This window comes from Hyaena hyaena, unplaced genomic scaffold (genome assembly GCF_003009895.1).
Source record: "Hyaena hyaena isolate Hyena2069 unplaced genomic scaffold, ASM300989v1 scaffold_817, whole genome shotgun sequence".
Lineage (NCBI taxonomy): Eukaryota > Metazoa > Chordata > Mammalia > Carnivora > Hyaenidae > Hyaena > Hyaena hyaena.
Genome location: NW_024081450.1, coordinates 352,650 through 372,195, shown reverse-complemented (window position 1 = coordinate 372,195; position 19,546 = coordinate 352,650). Strand labels below are relative to the sequence as shown.

General features: G+C 40.0%; 1 protein-coding gene across 4 annotated transcripts in view; it reads left to right on the top strand.

Moving 5' to 3' along the window:
* Positions 1-19,546, top strand: part of FMNL2 (formin like 2) — a 319,145-nt gene that overhangs the window by 191,615 nt on the left and 107,984 nt on the right. For all 4 annotated transcript variants that reach the window (XM_039219406.1, XM_039219404.1, XM_039219407.1 and 1 more), the window contains exon 3: positions 17,617-17,697. In XM_039219406.1, coding sequence (XP_039075337.1) covers positions 17,617-17,697 — 81 coding nt within the window. The remainder of the gene's footprint in view (positions 1-17,616; positions 17,698-19,546) is intronic.

Here is a 19,546-nt window from a genome sequence, read left to right as displayed (position 1 = left end):
CAGTTTCTTGATTTCTCTTTCTGTTGCTTCATCATTGGTGTATAAAAATGCAACCGATTTCTGTATGTTGATTTTGTACCCTGCAACTTGGCTGAATTCTTGGATCAGTTCTAGTAGGCTTCTGGTGGAGTCTGTCGGGTTTTCTATGTAGAGTATCATGTCTTGATGCGACTGTTAAACCTTGAGAGCTTGTTTCATGGTATAAAACCTATCTCTTAGGCTTAACTTGTACCTTCCTCGCCTTGGACCTAGAATAAGGTGTTTCTCTAAGGAGCCCTATTTTTTTTTAGTGTGGGTGTTGGAGGGAAGAACATGAGAGCCTGAGACTTTCTCGGCTGCTGGGACAATACCCTTCTCAGTTCAAGTATCTAGACCTTCAAAATATGTGTAAAAAAAAATTATGAGTTCATATTGATATTTCCAAGTCAATTTTAAATATTAATTTACTTAATTTCTTTGATTTTATAGTTATCACTTTTACATTGAATTGTTGGAATTGTAACATAAATGTAATTTGTCTTTTCTATAATACAAAAATGTTTTAAAATAGCATACCAATATCATTACTAACCAAAACATTTGTAACTAAAATTACTGAGTGGATAGTTACTTTTGCAGTTTTGTGTCCCCACAATGTATCTTACCAAAGAAGCAGGAAGTACTCTGACTTAAGTCACTTGATAGAGACACCTACTCTGTTATTCACGTCCCGTTAAAGTAACAAAAAGATGCTATGTTAGCTTTATATGGCTACCATAACAAATCACTATAAACTCTGTGGCTTAAAGAAGCAGAAAAGGATTTGGTTGCAGTTCTGGAGGACAGAAGTCCAAAGTCAAGATGTCAGATGGCTCATGTTCCCACCAAAGGCTCTAGGGGAGAATCCTTCCTTACCTCTTCCAGTTTCCCGTGACTCTTAGGCATTCCTTGGCATGTGGCCACATGACTCCAGTCTCCGCCTCCATCTTTACGCAGCCTTCATCTTTTCTCCCCTTGTTTATTTCTCTTCTGTGTCATTTATTATTGGATTGAGGGCCCACCTGGGTAGGCTAGGATGATCACATTTCAAGGAACTTTATTACATCTGCAAAGATCCTTTTATCAAATACAGTTGCATTCACTCGTGGGGTTGGGACCTTAGACCTATTTTTCTGGGGGCCACGATTCAAACAACTACATATACCAAGATATGTGATGATTTACATAATCTTGTCATTCATATAACAATCCAAGTTGGTACTGTTGACCTTTCTACACAGTTAATCACGGACCCAGATGAAAGTGTTTTCAACATATAGCTTCAGCTTTGCTTTGAGGTTGGCTCCAATCAAAGGCAGAACAAACGAGGAGGTGCATACCTGGGAGGTTTTCCAAAGCAGCCTTGGAAGTAGCCTAAGTCACACACAGTCTTACTTCATTGGCTGCACCTGCAAAGGAGGATGAGCAATGTAGGCTGGGTGAATCTGCACAAAGGGGAAAAAATGCTTAGTAAAAACAAGTCTCTTCCGTGGTTATCACTTTTGATAGTCTGATCGTTTCACTTGTCTTAGGTTATATTCAGTATTAAAACTTGATTTTCTTGATGTATTCATTAATATTTTCTTGAATAAGCACTTAGTGGTCTAGGGAAGGGAATGCAAAGAGAAAATCGAGAGAGTATGGATCTGAAGTTTCCCAAAACAGGTGCCTCATGTAATACTTTCAGTCTGGAAAATCATTTGCGTTGAATGGTTTCTGATATCAAAATAAAATAAAAATCGTTCTGAGTTCCAGCTCTGTGCTGGACATGAACTGGCTATGGGTTGGGACATGTCTTTTTGCCAGATTTAAAACAAACAACATTTTACCTTTGGGCTGTCTGCTGCTTGAGATTTTAAAGGGACTGTCTTCCTTTTCGTAAAGTCTCCAAATCTGAAGAAAAGTACTGAGTTAGTTGCTGTTAAAAAGAAAGCAAGTTTTAGGATGCTTGGGCCGCTCAGTCAGTTGAGTGTCCGATTCTTGATTTCAGCTCAGGTCATGATTCCAGGGTCATGGGATTGAGCCCCTTTCAGGCTTCGTGCTGAGCATGGAGGCTGCTTAACTAAGTTTCTCTCTTTATCTCTTTCTCTCCTACACACACACACACACACACACACACACACACACACACACACTCTCTCTCTCTCTCTCTCTCTCTCTCTCAAATTAAAAAAGAAGAAGAAGGCATGTTTCTTTCAGTTTAACTCCTGAAAGCAAAGTTTCCCTTCCATTAAGATTGATTCTGGGTGTCTGATTCTAATGCACTGGGGAAGCAGTCAGGGGAGGGGATGCCAGCTCTCTGTCTGTTGAGCAGCCTCACATGTAGTATCTCCAGAGTTGTGGAAAATTGAATCTGAACCTAGAAGCGAGTTTACATCTTTCTGCTACCAGAGGTTTTCTTTATCATAGGCTTTTTGTAGTGGGGAGAAAAGATGCTGGCCTATTTCATGGGGATTAAGAAGGGGGGCAGAAAATAGAAGGTGGAAGGGGGGTGAGTTTCTCCTTTTGAAACTAATCCTTTTTGGCAGCTTGTTATAAATGCTCGGTTAGAAGTGCTGTTCTACATCAACAGCCAAAGTAAGAAACCCAGGGTTCAGTCTGATTTCAGGCTTTTAGGTTATCTTCTGCCAGAATGAACATCATATGACCTGCCTTCCTGCCTGGTAATGCAAATGGAATTGTGGACCCTCTTCCCAGCGCCTCTTAAAATGACTTCGTTGCCTTAGACAATTCCATTATGTTGTTCGAAGTGAACTTTATTTTATGAACATCTTTTGTAAACTTGGGAATGCTATTCTAGGAATGGAAGAGTCATTCAGCCAATTTAATAATGCATGTGGATAGACTGAGGTTGACCTCTGACACCATCTTTTAAAAAATAAGTGACTTAGTAAGGTGTATTAGCCAAGAATTCCAACTAGGTTAACACAAACACTACATTGTTTTAACACCAGAGTGGTAACTCATAATTTCTGCTGTGGAAATATGTGTGTGTTCAGCTTTCACAAGAAAATAAAATGTGACCTAGTAAGTGGTTGAGCTGACACTAAAAAAAAAAAAAAAAAAGAAAATGAAAATTTCTGTATTCTAGAAAGTACCATAATGGCTTGGAAAAACTTTTTCTTTTTCTTTTTTTTTTTGAAACAAGTGCAAGTGGATGACCCCAATCACAGTGTGATCATGGTTCTTTTTTATTAATCTATTCCTTAAGTAAATGATATGCACTGAGAAGAGGGATGTGTTAGATGCTATGACCATAGTGCTTCAGAAAATAAACTGCTGACTCAGAAAAAAAAAAAAGATTGAAAAAAGAGTAAGATATCATCTTAAAAGTAAATTCTGGATAAATGTGTAACTGAACTTTCAGCCCATATGTTCCCTCCTACTCCTCTGTAGCATTCATGGCAGATCTTGATAAACTTTCAAGTAAGTGTTTTATTTAGTTTTAAATGTTTATTTATTTTTGGGAGGGGGGAGGGGCAGAGAGAGAGGGAGACAGAAAATCTCAAGCAGGCTCGACACCATCAGCGCAGAGCCTGACAAGGGGCTAGAATTCACAAATGTTGGTGAGATCATGCATGAGTCAAGGTAAAATCAAGAGTTGAATGCTTAACCGACTAAGCCACCCAGGTGCCCCGTAAGTGTTGTAAAAGAAGTTATTTTTTGAAATCATTAGGGGAATTGAGGTGTCTGTGGGTCTTTATCTGTGTTATAGTAGTAAAACAACATTTTGATGATTTCACTGAAATACAGAAATGAAAATTGGTTTTGATTTCTAATTAGACTGTAGGTGCCTGAGGTGCAGGGAGATAGGAAGAAAGCAAATTAGAAATAAGGTTCAGGTTAGGGTGCCTGGGTGGCTCAGTCAGTTGGGGATCTGACTTCAGCTCAGGTCATGATCTTGTGGTTTATGCGTTTGAGCCCCACCCACGTTGGGCTCTGTGCTGACAGCTCAGAACCTGGAGCCTGCTTTGGATTCTGTATCTCCCTCTCTTTCTGTCCCTCCCCTGCTTATGTTCTGTCTCTGTTTCTCAAAAATAAATAAAGTTTAAAAAAAAAAAAGAAATATGGTTCAGGTTATGTAAGGAATGGAGTGCTGTATTTAGGGGTAGAGACTGTATATATCCTACATCCACTTGGTGGGCCAGACCATATCTTGCAGTAGCACCTTCGTGTTCTAGAAATACCTTCGTTAGGGAGATGCTGGTTACCCTTAAAGCCCCACTGGTTTTCTTCACAAGAACTTTGACACAACTACCGGGCTTGTATTTTTAGGTGTAACTTGCCATGTCCCATCTAAAAGCCTGTGGAGTGAACACTTGTAATAGGTTGAGTACTATGTTGTAGATCTCTGTCACATTCAGCAAGTGTCCTCAACGATGACTGGCTTCAGAGGACCTGCTTCTAGTTCCCACTCAGCATAACCTGTTCGGGTATTGTCTGAGAACTTGATCTAATGACTAATTAAAAAAAAAAAAAAGACTAATTTTGACCATGTGATCACAGGTTGAAACTCTTGTTGCCTTTAATCTTGTGATCTGAGGATGCAAAGAAAGGCTGATTAAAGAAAGTAGGTGTATTAAAAAAAAAAAAAACAAAAAACCGGGGGGGTTTGCGCCTGAGTGGCTCTGTTGGTTAAGCGTCCGACTTCAGCTCCAGTCATGATCTCAGAGTCCGTGGGTTCGAGCCCCGTGTCTGGCTCAGTACTGACAGCTCAGAGCCTGGAGCCTGCTTCAGATTCTGTGTCTCCTTCTCTCTCTGCCTCTCCCCCACTGGCTTTCTGTCTCTGTCTCTCAAAATAAAGACATAAAAAATTTTTTTAAAAAAACAAAGTGGGCATGTATTGTTAAATTTGAAATTATGGAAGATCTAAGGACAAACCATAAAATATCTAACTGAAGCTTATTTAAAATTTTTTTTTAAAATGTTTTTTATTTATTTCTGAGAGAGAGAGGGAGAGACACTGTGAGCAGGGGAGGGTCAGAGAGAGAGAGGGAGACACAGAATGTGAAGCAGGCTCCAGGCTCTGAGCGAGCTGTCAGCACAGAGCCCGACGCAGGGCTCGAACCCAAGAACTGTGAGATCATGACCTGAGCCGAAGTCAGACGCCTAAGCGACGGAGCCACCCAGACGCCCCAGAAGCTTAATTTTTAAGATGTAGTTTTCAGGTTGGTATCTAGGAAACTGGGATGTGTTTGGGGTGTAGGGAGGTGGGATGAGGATAATGGTGAAGGTGGTGGATTAAACAAATCTCATGAAATGACAGTGAAGATATAGTGATGGTTAATGGAGGTAATTTAGACCTGGGTGGAAAAAAAACTGACACAAATTCTAGAATTTTAAATTCTTTATAAATGATTTATGCTGTAAATGGTTTTGAAAAACTGAGAGGTTTATAGGACCCCCTCGGAGTGCTTTATTTCTTGCAAAAGTGTTAACTGATGAAGTTGACTACATATTTGGCTTGTGGATTTCTTTCTAGTTGGAGCAAGTGAACAAACAAAATACCAAGAAAAACTTTTTTAAAAGAGTGCTGTGCTCCGTAACAAAGAAGTAAAATGAATTTAAAGAAATTGCTTTGAGATACTGTCTTTTGGTCTTTACTCAGTGATAACCTTTACTGAGAGATAATTTACATAAAGTTCACCAGTTGTGTTTTCCTAAGTGGCTATACTATTTTGCATTCCCTCCAACAGTGTAATAGAGTTCCAGTTCCAGATCCTTTACTAACCCTTGGGTGTTGTCAGTCTTAGCCATTCCACTCATTTTTGTGGATGTATAGTGGTATTTCACTTTGGTTTTAATTTGGCTAATGATGAGCATTTTTTTTTTACATGTTTGCTTGTGTATCTTTGCTAAGGGATCTGTTCAGATCTTTTGCATATTTTCAAGTATTGGATTGTTTTACTGTTGAACTGTCGGTTTAAGAAAATATATGTTCTGGATATAAATCTTTATCAGACATATATTTTGCATATATTTTCTTCTCCTAGATTGTGTCTTGCCAATTTTCATAGTCCGGAAGTGTTTTTTAGGCACTAAAAGGTTTTCTGATGAAGGTGAATTTAGTTATCTTTTATTCTTTAAGCAGTTCAAGTGTTTTGTGGCTTATCTAAGGAATCTTTGCCCAGATTCAGGTCACAGAGACGATCTCTTCTGTGTTTTCTTCTAGAAATTTTAAAGGTTTGTTTTTATGTTTGGGTCTGTGATCCTTTTTGAGTTAATTTTGGTACATAGGATGAGGTAAGGCTGGAGGTTCACTATTTTTTCTGCCCTGTAGGTATATCCAGCTGTTTGAGTACCATTTGTTGAGTAAATGTTCTTTTTTTGTGAACTGCCTTGGTATCTTTGAAAAACCAAATGGCCATATGTGTGTGGTTCCTATTTTTGTAGTTTCTGTTCTGTTCACTGATCTTTATTTCTACCCTTTGTCAATATGGCAGTTTCGATTATGGTCTTTAAAATCAGGTAGTGAGAATTCTGCAAATTGGCTCTTTTGCAGAATTATTTTCACTATTCTAATAATTCCTTTGCATTTTTATACAAAATTTACCATCAGCTTGTACGTTTCTTAAAAAAAAAACCTCCAGGATTTTTAACTGAGGTTGCATGGACTCGGTAGATGAATTTCAAGAGAACTAACATCTTCACAATATTGATTCTTCTGAATGGTGAACATGGCGTTGCTATTTAAGTCTTCAATATCTCACAGAAGTGGTTGGAAGTTTTCAGCGTACAGGTCAGGCATGTATTTTGTTATATTTACGCCTAGGTATATGATGATTTTTAGTGCTCTTCTAAGTGATAAATTGAAAAAAAGTTTACAGTGGTCTTTTTCCTAAAGAAATAACTGTTTTTGAACAGCCTCTTACTGCTTCATTGATACCCATGTGGAGAGAGGTGGTTTATGGTATGTCACTGCGTTTTCAAAATGAAGTTCTGTAATTGAAAACTGTCTTCATGGCTTCTGTACTGTAAATAGCAGCCTTGGGTAAATGTTGAAGTTTAGTATTTTGAGCTTGGGTCTTAGGTTTAAGTCTAGGCCTAAAGTAAGTGGAAGCAGGTGGAAAGGGTATGATTAAGACCTAATGACTTGGCTCCCCATTTTCACTCCTTCTGTTCATTGATAAGGATCCTTTCTTTGCATGGATCAGACAGTTGTTGAGTGGAAGGAAAGCAGCTTCTTTCCCCATGTCTTTCCATGCCATCTTCTCTGAGGTTCCCTTTTATAAGTGATACCCTTTACAAATATCATAATTTGTTCTGTGTAGCATGTACCTCTTGACATTCTCAGAGCCATGTAACTGTGTAACCATGTGGTTGTATATAGTTTAAATTGGGGCAAATGAAATTTCAGAGAATCCAATTAGTATAAAACTATAGGCAGAAACCCTTAATATAAGAGTTCGCCATTCTTGGATAAAGAAGTGAGATGAATACATGCGCACGCGCGCACACACACATACACACACACGCATGCATGCAAAATGGAATGTTATGCAGCCATAAAAAGAATGAAATATTGCCATTTATAATAAACTGGATAGAGCTAGAGAGTATTATGCTGAGCAAAAGATGTCAGTCCAAGAAAGACAAATACCATTTGATTTCACTTATGTGGAATTTAAGAAATGAAACAAATGAACAGAGGTGGGGAAAGAAGGGAGGCAAACCAAGAAACAGACTCTTAACTATAAAGAACAAACTGGTGGTTACCAGAGGGGAGGTAGTTGGGGGTTGGGTGGAATAGTTGATGGGCATTAAGGAGGGCAATTGGGATGAGCACTGGGTGTTCTATGCAAGTGTTGAATTGCTAAGTTGTACTCCCCAAATTAGTGTTACACTCTATGTTAACTAACTGGAATTTAAATAAAAACTTTAAAAACTTTATTAAAAATAATTAAAGAGTTTGCTATTCTTTCAAATTCTCTTAAAAAATTTTTTTAATGTTTTATTTATTTCTGAGAGAGAGAGAGAGAGAGAGAGAGTGTGTGAGCAGGGGAGGGTCAGAGAGAGAAGGAGGCACAGAATCAGAAGCAGGCTCCAGGCTCTGAGCTAGCTGTCAGCACAGAGCCTGATGCGGGGCTCAAAGCCATAAACCATGAGATCATGACCTGAGCTGAAGTCGGACGGTCAACACAAATTCTTGAGTGTTTGAGAAATATACGTACTTTTATCTGAATCTTTAAATATCTAATGGTTTCTGCAAAAAAAAAAAAAAAAAAAAAAAAAAAAAGACTGCTGCTTCCCTCCCTGCCCCCATCAGGACCAGAACTTTATTTTTCTCTTCCTCCCTGATATTTTATTTGTATGATACATGGGGTTAGCCCTGGACACTTTTAAAAGCTCTTCAATATGTTAATCTTGTTTGGGAAGGCATCCTTAAGTAAGGTTTCTGGAATATGTAGTATGTGGGAGAGAAAGGTTTTCTTATTCTCATTTTTCAGGTGAAGAAATAATGAGGCTTATTTGTACTCCCTGGGAGTTTTTAGAGGAAGAGTACTCTCCAGGGACTTAGTAAAAGTTTCATGCAATCATAAGTTGTAACTGTAGTTTTATAATGTAAGTAAGTCTGTATCTTTAAACGTAGTTGCAAAGTCTTTGCCTAAAAGGAAAATGCACATTCTCTTTGTAGACTGAGTAAAGAAAGGGATTCAAGTATCCAAAGTAGGAACTGCAGTCTAAAGCAATGATTAATAAGCTTTAGTGTACAGAGGACCTACTTGGGGAATTTAAGAAAATGTGGATTTTTGAGTATTGGGTGAATTGTGTCAGGAGAATGTTTGCAATTTAACAAGCATTCTCGATTGTTTTAGATGCTAGTTTTTGGTAGTAACTGTTTAAAAAAAATGGCAGTCTGATTGAAGGAAAGGCTTTGGCTCATGAAGGGAGAGGATAAAGATTTGATTCTTTCCAAGGTTTTCCAGCATAAATTTAACCTTCCATCACTCTATCCAGTTCTTAAACTCTCAGTAGCAATGACAAGTCTACTTAACACTGCTACATGTCCAGCACAGTCAGGGACCAATCTTTGCTTAGGACACCATGAGATAATAAACTTTATTAGAAGTATGACCTTCCTATCGAATTTAATGAAACCAATTTTTAAATTGAAGAAAAATGATGAACTATGAATAGGATTAAATAAGTCCAATTAATATTACATATCAAGGAATGAATTGTAGGACGTTTTGTTTAGGAAAGACCTGTTGAACTAGAAGAAACTTTGGCTAGTCTAAATAAAGGAAATTATTTGGAAAAGTCTCATTAAAAGTTATTTTCAGTCTGAGAGCTGTAATGGAACGCTTGGAAAGTTGTCCTCTCCTCTCTGACCAGGAAAATGATTTCATATTCAGAGCTGAAGAATGCTTCAAGGCTCTCCAAGAAACTATGGCTGTGGAATGAATCTGACATGCTGATTTTTCAGGTTTAGTTCAGTGCAGAAATGGCCAGCTTTTAAAGTTGGGGGATGGAGAAAGAAGAGTTACACAGTATTAAGTGTATGTTCCTACACTTTTCAAATCCCCTTATTAACTTCTTGTTGTCTCTTTTATGTGTATTAGCAGATTATTTGACATCCACCCTTTTCTGTTCCAAGTTACCATTTAGATTCTTGCGCCATTATCTTTAATAAACTGTATTACTGGAACCCAGCTAAACCCATGGATGTTACCACATTTCCCATGTTTCTCTGCTTTGGTTTCCTTGTACCCCCATGTGGAAAACTCCTCTGTCTCCTGCCTCTCACACCGACCCAGCGTATCTATACTGCCTGCCCTTTAAAACTCAATTCAAAAACCACTTTTTCCAGGGAAGTCCCTTTCATCTTCTCCGTTGGAAGAAGCCGTACCTTTCTTTGAACTTCCAGAAGATCACATATGGGTCTTATCGTATTCAGCATTGTATTACAGCGACGTCTGTTGTGTCTCACAGATCAGATTTAATGCTTTGGGACTGAATTTGTTTCATTTTGTGCTTTTCATACAGTGTCTTGCACAATGTGTTCTGGATGAATGAAATAAAAGGATCAAAACATTTTTTAAACTTGGTATTTTTTATGTTAGTGCTTGGAAATAGAGACCTACTTGTGATAGCAAGATTTAAGGTGCTCAGAGGCAGGAGCTTACTTACCAGAATGTTTTTGCACAGTGATAGCCACGGAGACCCTTCTAAGTAGTAGTGCAGCTGGCATTCACTGCCTCTGGTGGTGGTTAGACAAAATTAGAGTCCCATCTTGCCTTCTTGGTCAGCTATAATTGTCAGTAGCTAGAGTCTTAATAGTTTTTCCTCATTTTCTCTAAATTGTCCTCTTTCTTCATACCCATACTTTGTGTAGGTGGGAGAGTCTTGTAGCCTGTCTGAAGTTCCAGAATTTGTTTTTGTCTTTTTGGGGGAACATGGAATATGCATTTTCCTGGGGATTCTGGTACTCTCAATTTCTTGGGGGACTCTAGATCTATTGGTGTAGATGGTGTTTTCAGTTGTTTATGTTTGGCCCTGTGAGAGCTGAGGGTGTTATGACTTAGTCCTTGCTGCTTAGGAGCCTTGATTCTATCTTGGCACCATCCCCCATCCTCACACCTCCCCCCATTACCATTGCATACACGCACATACATGCGCCATTTCTTAGCCTCCACTGTACTGTGTAACTCATCTAAACAATTTTTAAATGTTTATTCTTGAGAGAGCGAGGGAGATAGAGTGGGAGCAGGGGAAGGGACAGAGAAAGAGGGAGACACAGGATCTGGAGCAGGCTCCAGGCTCTGAGCTGTCAGCACAGAGCCCAACTCGGGACTTGAACTCACAAACCATGAAATCATGATCTGAGCCAAAATTAGACACTTAAATGACTAAGCCTCCCAGGTGCTCCTGTGTACAATATTAATATGGTATTTTATTTTGGTCTTTTCTTTTCCCTGTGTACTCATGTACACAGCATTACCCTTTTAGAGGGTAAACCCCTTGAGGACTTGCATCATTCTTGTCAACAGAGTTGTGAAGAGCACTTAGCACCAAGCTAAATGCTGCAAATTAGCACACCCTAATGGCAACGTTAGTGGTTGTAATTATGGCTCATTTGGAGACCATAGTTTGCTGACTCAGCCTTGGGAAAGGAAGCCCAGCTGTGTTCAACTTCTAGGAATAAAAACCATTCAAATGTAGTGAGCTTATGTGCACGAAAGCAAAGTCCTTTAAATTTTCACTATCTCAAAATTACTGCAGGAGCAGAATAATAAAACATTAATAATGGAATAATGTTGGTGACCTCTGATTCATCCCTAAGAGTGTTTAAGCAGTTTATGTAGCTCTGCTAGTACACTACCGAAATAGAGCCAGTGACCCTGTGACAGTTCCAGACGGGGACAAATTCGTCACTGTGTCTCCCCCCACTCCTCCCCAAGAACCATTAATTTCCCAGAGATTGCCTTGATTTTCAGATGTCTTGCTATAATTTCTCTCCTTTAACTTTAGAATACTAAGGTGTAAGATAAACCTGAATGAAATTGTTTGACTCTGGAGCTGCTTATCCAGTTTATGGAGCGGAAATGCTTCTGACATGCTTGTTGTAAGTCCAGCTGACACCAAATTAACCTCAATTAAGTAATTTCTCGTGTAATTATACACATGGATAGAGAGAATGCAAAGGATCAGAAATGTTTTGCTAGATGAGTGGAGTGTCCACTTCTCAAGCAGAATGGCTTTCAGTGACAAACCTTATTAGGTTTAGTTGGGGAAAGGAGGGCATGCAGGAAGGTTCCAAAGAAACAGTTCAGCTGAATAGAACCTAAGGCTGCCTCTGTCTAATGAGAAAGACCATGTTGTAGCCTAGTTGATGAATTCCATTTACTGTGACTTCCCTAATTAACCCAGTATGTATATCCCTGGCCCAGCCCCTTCACTGAGCCTTTAAGAATGACCTGGTTTTCCAGTTTGGGTTTCAGTAGACTTGAACCTTAATCATTAAGTAGAATCCGATAAATGCTTTGTCTGTTCCTTATCTGTAAAGCAGCCCTCTACATAGGCAAGGTAACCCTGCAGGTAGCCAGTGAGGGGAGGCAGGAGGCTAGCTAGGGAAAGCCTCAGTAGATTGAAAATTAGTGAGAAATGTGTACTGTGGAGGTCACTGGGCAGTTTCAGAACCAGGAGAGACACCATACAGGCTTAACAGCAAGCGTCCTTTAGCTGTGACTTGAGTTGGGGCTAATTTATATTTAGCACAGAACCCACTGGGTGTGTGCTCTGTACAGAGTGTTGACAGTCTCTTTATATGTTTTTAAACTTTAGAGACTCACCCCTAATTTATGAGAGACATGACTTGTATAGGATTTTTAGATGAAGTTTAACTTTTTGAACATCATTAAGGCCATGTGCAAGTACTCATTGTACTGGAACTCAGAAATAGATTTCTACCCTTTTAAAAGCTTTTATTCTAGCAAAAGCAAGATGAGCACATTTACTGTGGTATAGTGGAACAAGGATCAGAGAGTCAGAAAGCTTGAGTTTGAATCTTTGATCTGATGTGTGTGTGTGTGTGTGTGTGTGTGTGTGTGTGTGTGTGTCTGATTTAAGGCAGGTGATTTAATCTCTGAACTTCACTTCCCCCATCTATGAAATGGAGTTAATATCTACTTGCCAGAGTGGGAGGCTTGAGTAAGTGAAGAGGTTTAAAGAATACGGTCAACTATGAAGTATTACTGAAAGGCAAGTCAACAATCTTTTAGAAACAAAAAGCACTGCCTCAGATGGAAAGGTAATTGTCATCTTGGGTTTGCCATAACAAAGTCATTTTTAGCAGGGAGAAGAAATTTTGAGATCATTACTTGAAAAATTTAATTTTGAAGTCTGTAATTTATTAAAATACTTACAGCTCATATAGCAGCTTAATGAGGATTCTGTGATTCTTCGATGTGAGGGTGACCTGGCTGTGACATCTGTCACCCCATTGATCCCTTACCGCTCCTTGTGTGTCCTTCCCTAAGGTGCATTCTTGGTCTAAGAGGAGGACCTTCCTTGATAGGGGAGTATCTTTCTTGGGTCAAAAGTGTATGGGTAGCTGTATTCCCTTGCTAGAGCCTCCAAACAAGCTCGCAAAGTCTGTTTTGAGGAGAACGTGGGTAGTCAAGCTTGCAAGACTATAGACACAGCCAATGGAGGCTCTGCCTGTGGCAGTCTGTCTTTCCTTGGGGGAAGAAACATTCCGTGATCCTAAGGTCTGTTCCCTCCCGGTGCAGTTTGTGGCCTAGTGTCCTGAATGTTAAGAGGGAACCGTGCACTCTTTGCTTCTAGGGAATGATTAAAAACCCCAAAGCAATTGTTATTTCCCATCCAGAAACATTTCATAAAGAAAGGTTGATCACACAAAGAGATAAATGGCAGGAGGTCAGGGTGGTGGGGATGCCATATTTTGAAGGAAATTTGTATTTTTTAATCAAATTTTTTTATTTTAAAGAGTGTGAGCCAGGGAGACGGGCAGTGGGAGAAAGAGACTTTTTTTTTTAAATTTTTTTTTTATGTTTTATTTACTTCTAGGAGAGAGAGACAGCGTGAGCAGGGGAGGGTCAGAGAGAGAGGGAGTCACAGACCGAAAGAGGCTCCAGGCTCTGAGCTGGCAGTCAGCACAGAGCCCGATGCGGGGCTCGAACCCACGAACCGCGAGATCATGACCTAAGCGAAAGTCGGACGCTTAACCGACTAAGCCACCCAGGCGCCCCCAATTTTTTTTTTTAATGTTTTATTTATTTCTGAGAGAGAGAGAAAGACAGCGTGAGCAGGGGAGGGTCAGAGAGAGAGGGAGACACAGAATCTGAAACAGGCTCCAGGCTCTGAGCTGGCTGTCAGCACAGAGCCCGACGTGGGGCTCGAACCCACGGACCGTGAGATCATGACTGAGCCGAAGTCAGACGCTTAGCCCACTGAGCCACCCAGGCACCCCAGTGGGAGAAAGAGACTCTTAAGCAGACTCCGTGCTCAGTGCAGAGCCCAATGCAGGGCTCAGTCCCATGACCCTGGGATCATGACCTGAGCCAAAGTCAAGAGTGAGATGCTCAACTGACTGAGCCACCCAGGCACCTCTGAAATTTGTATTTTAAAAGCTCTTCCAAATGACATCAGTTCATATTGACAAATCACCATGGTTCAAGAATACTTTTTATCCCCATGAAAACTACTTCTGTATAATGGGACTCAAATCATTAAGCTACTCATGTCAGTGATGTTGGGCAAGCACGTAACTAGTTAGGCAAAATAGCTCATGGGATACAGCAGACCTGGAGGGGAGGATAATGGAAGATTGCCAGTCAAGGCATTTTTGGGTTTCAGTACAAAATCCAAAATTCTAATATTTAGAGGAAAAAACTATTAATTTAAATAAATACAGTGCCAGCAGTTCTTCCAATGTCCTTGAGAGTAAATGTGTTTTGGCAAGGTGCTGACATCCTTCAGTGTGTTTTCCCAAATGTTTTTTGTACAAATGGCCATATTGAAGGCACAGGAAAAAAAAAAAAAAAGGTTTGGTGAGCTGGATGCTGGATTTATAAGCCAAATAGTAGCTCCTTTTGAGATTAGGCTAACCCCAGGTTTTAGGGAAATGACTGGGGCTTTATATTCTTTCTCCATACCAGTTTTATTTACATCTCTGGATGTAGGGTGAGTTTTCTGAGTAGTTGATGTAATGTAGGCCTACTGTGATGTGAAGCACCGGGCTTCTTTATGTTCTCTTGTGTTATTTTTATTTCTTTGTTTTGTTTTTGGAAATATATTAGTAACTTATTCAAACAAATGAAAACTGTGTAACAACACTAAATTTTTGTAAGCACGTTGGAAAAAGTACATATTAATTACAGACTTCGTCTGTAATTTCAGGGGAATAATTAAAAGGAAACTATAGGACCGATAAGTGTATATCCAAAAGCTGCTCTGGATCATGACAATCTTGAGCAGAAAATGGAGAAAGGTGCATTTATTGACTGTCAAAAATGGGATTCCCTTATTGGGTGGATGACGGTATATGTGCTAGTCAACCAGATTTTGTTATTGTAAGGGAATAAATACAGCTCTTCAGTTGTGAAGATGTGTTAAAGAACACTCATTAGATAACTCTCAGCAACTGTCCATAGATTCGAATGTAGGTTCTCAAGTAAATACTAAATGAGCAGGAATGAAATTCATTGAGTTTCACATGTTAGCGACCTTATATTTAGAGGTACTAAGTATTTGCTATAAGCAGAACCGAGCATGGTTGGAGTTGTTAATGACCATAGGCATTTTAAATTTAGATAATTGGGTTGTATTATTAAAAAGTAAGTTTTCTTGATAGCCTGATGTATCTCCGGCATTACCTATTGTCATGCATAAGGTTGGATATAATAACTGGTTTCTCGATGGCTTATCAGTTTATTTTTTGGAGTATTTTGTGACTATTTTAGTCTTCAGCTGGGTTGTTGCTAAAGCCCTGTGGCAGTTGGCACATCTGATCCCTAGTGAAGTGATGGTAATTAAAAAAAAGAAAAAAGAAAGAAAAGAACTATACATAAACCATTTGATGGCACTAGAGATGTAAAATCCTTGTGAATTGTCACTTAGAAGTTGCTTGCAGATTAGAAAATTTGGGGGAATAATTAGAAACCTTGTGTTGATCTCTTTTATTAACAGATTTGTTGAGATTCAGTTTATCTACCGTAAAGTTTCTCCTGATAACTTTTTAAAAAAATGTTTATTGAGAGAGAGAGAGAGAGAGAGAGAGAGAGAGAGAGAGAGAATGAATGAATATGAATGAATCCCAAGTGGTCTCTGTTCTGTCACCATGGAGCCTGATGTGGGGCTCGATCTCATGAACCATGAGATGATGACCCGAGCCAAAATCAAGTCGGACACTTAACTGACTGAGCCATCATTGTGCCCCCGATCATTTTTAAATAAAGGGGAAATATATACAGATGTCTCACTATAAGTTTCTTCCCTTTATTTTGAAGCATTTTAAACAACAATAAAGTATATATTTTCACTAATGAGATCTTTTGGATAATAATGAGATGATCTTTAGAAAGGCTTTTCTATATCTGTAAGCAAGAAGACTTGAGTAGACCAGGAAGGATGCTATAGTTCCCTGTGCTGGAAATACAATGCTTGAACATGCTGGCCACTTGTCAGTGTTGTGAAATACTAAAATAAAAAACTCCATTGTGACATAACCAATAATCAGGCTAAAAGGAATTACTAGAAGAGCATCTTTTCAGGTTGTAGGTAGAAGAGACCCTGATAAGAATTGTTTTGATTTCATGATGACTGTTAGTTTTTCTTTTACTGCTGATTCATTTAAACGTGTGTGTGTGTGTGTGTGTGTATGGTCTTGTAGGTCTGGAAAAAGTGGTGAAACTGAGGAACAACATAATAAGTAGGATAAAGTCAGCACCTGTATAACTACTACTTGGGTCAAGAGCTAGAACCTTGTGGCCTCTTCAGGTTACTTGGAATTTCCCTTCCCCCACTTGGGTCCTATGTCATTTTTATTCCAATCGTCTCTTCCCTACCCCCTAGATATATAGGTATGTATCAGTAAGTAAAATCACCTATGTATATGTCTCTATTAAAGTTTAATTTTGCCTGTTTTGTAAATGCATGGAAATGAAGTCACATTCTTTTGGTCTTAACCTGAGGTTTATAAGATCCATCCATATAGGAGCATATGGTACAGTTCATTCTCATTGGAATATAGTAACCGTTATATGAGCATGATACATGCATTTATCCATTTTCTAGTTTGTGGGCATTTGGGTTTTACCCAGTTTTTTTTTTTTTTTAACTGCTGCTTATTCTTATGGTCGGTAATACCTGATACACATTGGCATGAGTTTCTCGAAGTGTGGTGCTTTCATCGATAGCATGAGTATAAAATTTGTTAGTAATGCAGATTCTCAGGCCCCATCCCAGATCTACATGCAAATACCACCTTGGAATATATATTATATGCTTATTTTAGTGACTGTGCTTTTGCTACAAATATTTCCAGGTCTTCTCATTTGGAACTGCCTCAGGAACCCATTAATGATCACATCTGTGCATATGTACTCCTGCAAAGATAACACTGACTCAAGCCTCTTAGCTGTTTACCCATTACTCATTTTTGACACAAGTTAGACCCAGTTTGAGTCAAGGTTTTGGTATTTTTGAAAAATAATGTTCAAAAGAAGTTATTTGCCAACATTGAAGATAGTCCAAAGAATATGCTGTAGACAGAAGACCTTCCCAAAGTGGACGTGAATACACATTGCGTGGAGCATCATTCTAGAATGAGAGCAGTGGAGCCCTACAGACATAGTGGTACAGACTCCATAGTAGGGCGGACATGGGCTCAAATCCACTGCTAACAACTGACTAGCTGTGTTGACTGAATTTCTCTATGCTACATTTTTCTTCTTTGCAAAGGGAAGATAATATTTACTCTAAAGATTCAAAACCATCAATATGTAAAGATGATCTGCAGGGTCACACTCTTAACCGTGGACGCATGTCAGCTGTGGATCAGCGGTATTAATCTGAGTGTGGAGGGTGGTCATGCCTTCGTAGCTCTCATGCTTTTTACTTTTGTGCTTCCTGCAGGAACGATTCCAGGTGAAGAATCCTCCCCATACGTACATTCAAAAGCTCAAAGGCTACCTGGATCCAGCTGTAACCAGGAAGGTAAGACGGATTTCTTTGCACTTTTCATGGTACCTTCCACATTGGTGAGTGGGCATCTCCTACACTGGAGGGGACTCTCCTTCCTCTGCATTATCGCCTCTGCTCGAGCCTCCAGCAAGGCAGCGTTGGGAGACAGGCACCATGAGGACTCAAAGAAGAAAGCCATCCTTCTCATGTAAGCATGTGTTAAAAAGTGTTTTCCTGAGGTGGGAATCACGTACCTTGGATGGTTATTGAGCCACTGCCATTTCAAATTACCCAAGGCAGTGAGTCCAGTCCAGAGGTGCTCAGGCCCCCATGAAAGCAGGCTTAGCAAAGGGAATACTTGTCTTTCATGCTTTGGTGCATTTCCAGAGGCCTTGAAAACTCACTGTGGCTTTGTCATCCCAGCTGTGCACTCACATCCTGTTGATGCTATTAGCAGCTTCCGGGCCTAACCCTGCCCCCGGCCCCAAGAAGGTAAGGAGAGAATAGCTGATTCCATTCTCAGCTGACTCCCTCCTTTTACAGACAAGCTGTGCTTTGTGTAGCCACACAATTGGTTTAAACCGATGCCTTGTGGTAAAGCCTGTAGCCTGGCACGGCCCCGCGGGCTTGGATTGGCCCTGGGGTGTCTCGGGGTAGAACTGTCCTCGCTCAAGATGGGTACAGGTACTCTTCACCCGATAGCACTGGTTTTTTGGTTGATCTTCCACAACTCCTGCTTTCAAGGCTGCAGCAAAAATAACTTGAGCTGAATTCCTTCTGTTATTTTAGTGTGTGACTCGTGAAAGAAGAAAGGCACACTTTTCCTAGCTGCCTGCTATTTCTAGGGCTCTTAGAATTCTTCTCAAATCTTTTTATCTTCTTCTACTCTCAACATCTCCACTGCCCCCCATCCAAAGAAATCAAGCAAATGAGAACAGCTTTTACTTCCTTTTGGAAGTTTCCTGACCTTTTATCCTGTGGCTAACATGAGACAAGCCGAAGAAATACAATCTAGGGGTGATGATGACCATGGACTATAGACCTGTGCTGTCAGGTAGACGCCGTATGTGACTTGACTGTGCTGCAGACTCCTGACAATGTACTTGTCAAACTATCATAATATCCCCCCCTTGCAAATAGGGCTCACACATGGTTCTTTTCTTTAAAGAGCCTCTGTCAGGCCCCCTCAATGAGTCTGTCCCCTCTTTCTTGTCTCCTTCCCCAAGGATATAGCAGCCTTCATCAGATGATAGAGTTATGTGAAGGCAGTGCCCTTCTCCCCCAACACAACCCCCAAAAAAAACCCAGGAGTTTTTTTGGCTGTTTCTTTTTATAAGGACGGCAAGATTGTATTTCATTATTATTAAAAAATTTTTTAATTTCTTTAATTTTTAGAGAGGGAGCGTGTGTGTGCATGCTGGTGGTGGAGGGGCAGAGAGAGAGGGAAGGGAGAGAGTCTCAAGCAGGCTCCACACCTCAGGCAGAGCCCAATGCAGGGCTCGATCTCCCAACCTGAGATCGAATCATGACTTGAGTCGAAATCAGGAGTCAGACGCTCAACTGACTGAGCCACTGAGGCACCCCAACAAGATTCTGTGTTAGAAATATTTTCAGAAATTCCCCAACGTGTAAACCCTCAGGCGGGGTGGCTCCAACCCCAGCATTAGGAACACTCCTATGTTGCTGAGTGAGGCAGAAACGTGGGTGTTTGTGCATAGAGTGAATGCTCCTCTCACACACAGCAAATTCCATCCCCAGTTACCTCAACATTTCTCAGATTCTTAGGAAAAAGCAGAGAATAAGAAAACTCCTTGAGAACACTTCTCTGAGTCCATCGGCAAGTTCTGTAAGGAAGAGATGCTTGGAGAGAAGGGGTGGCTTT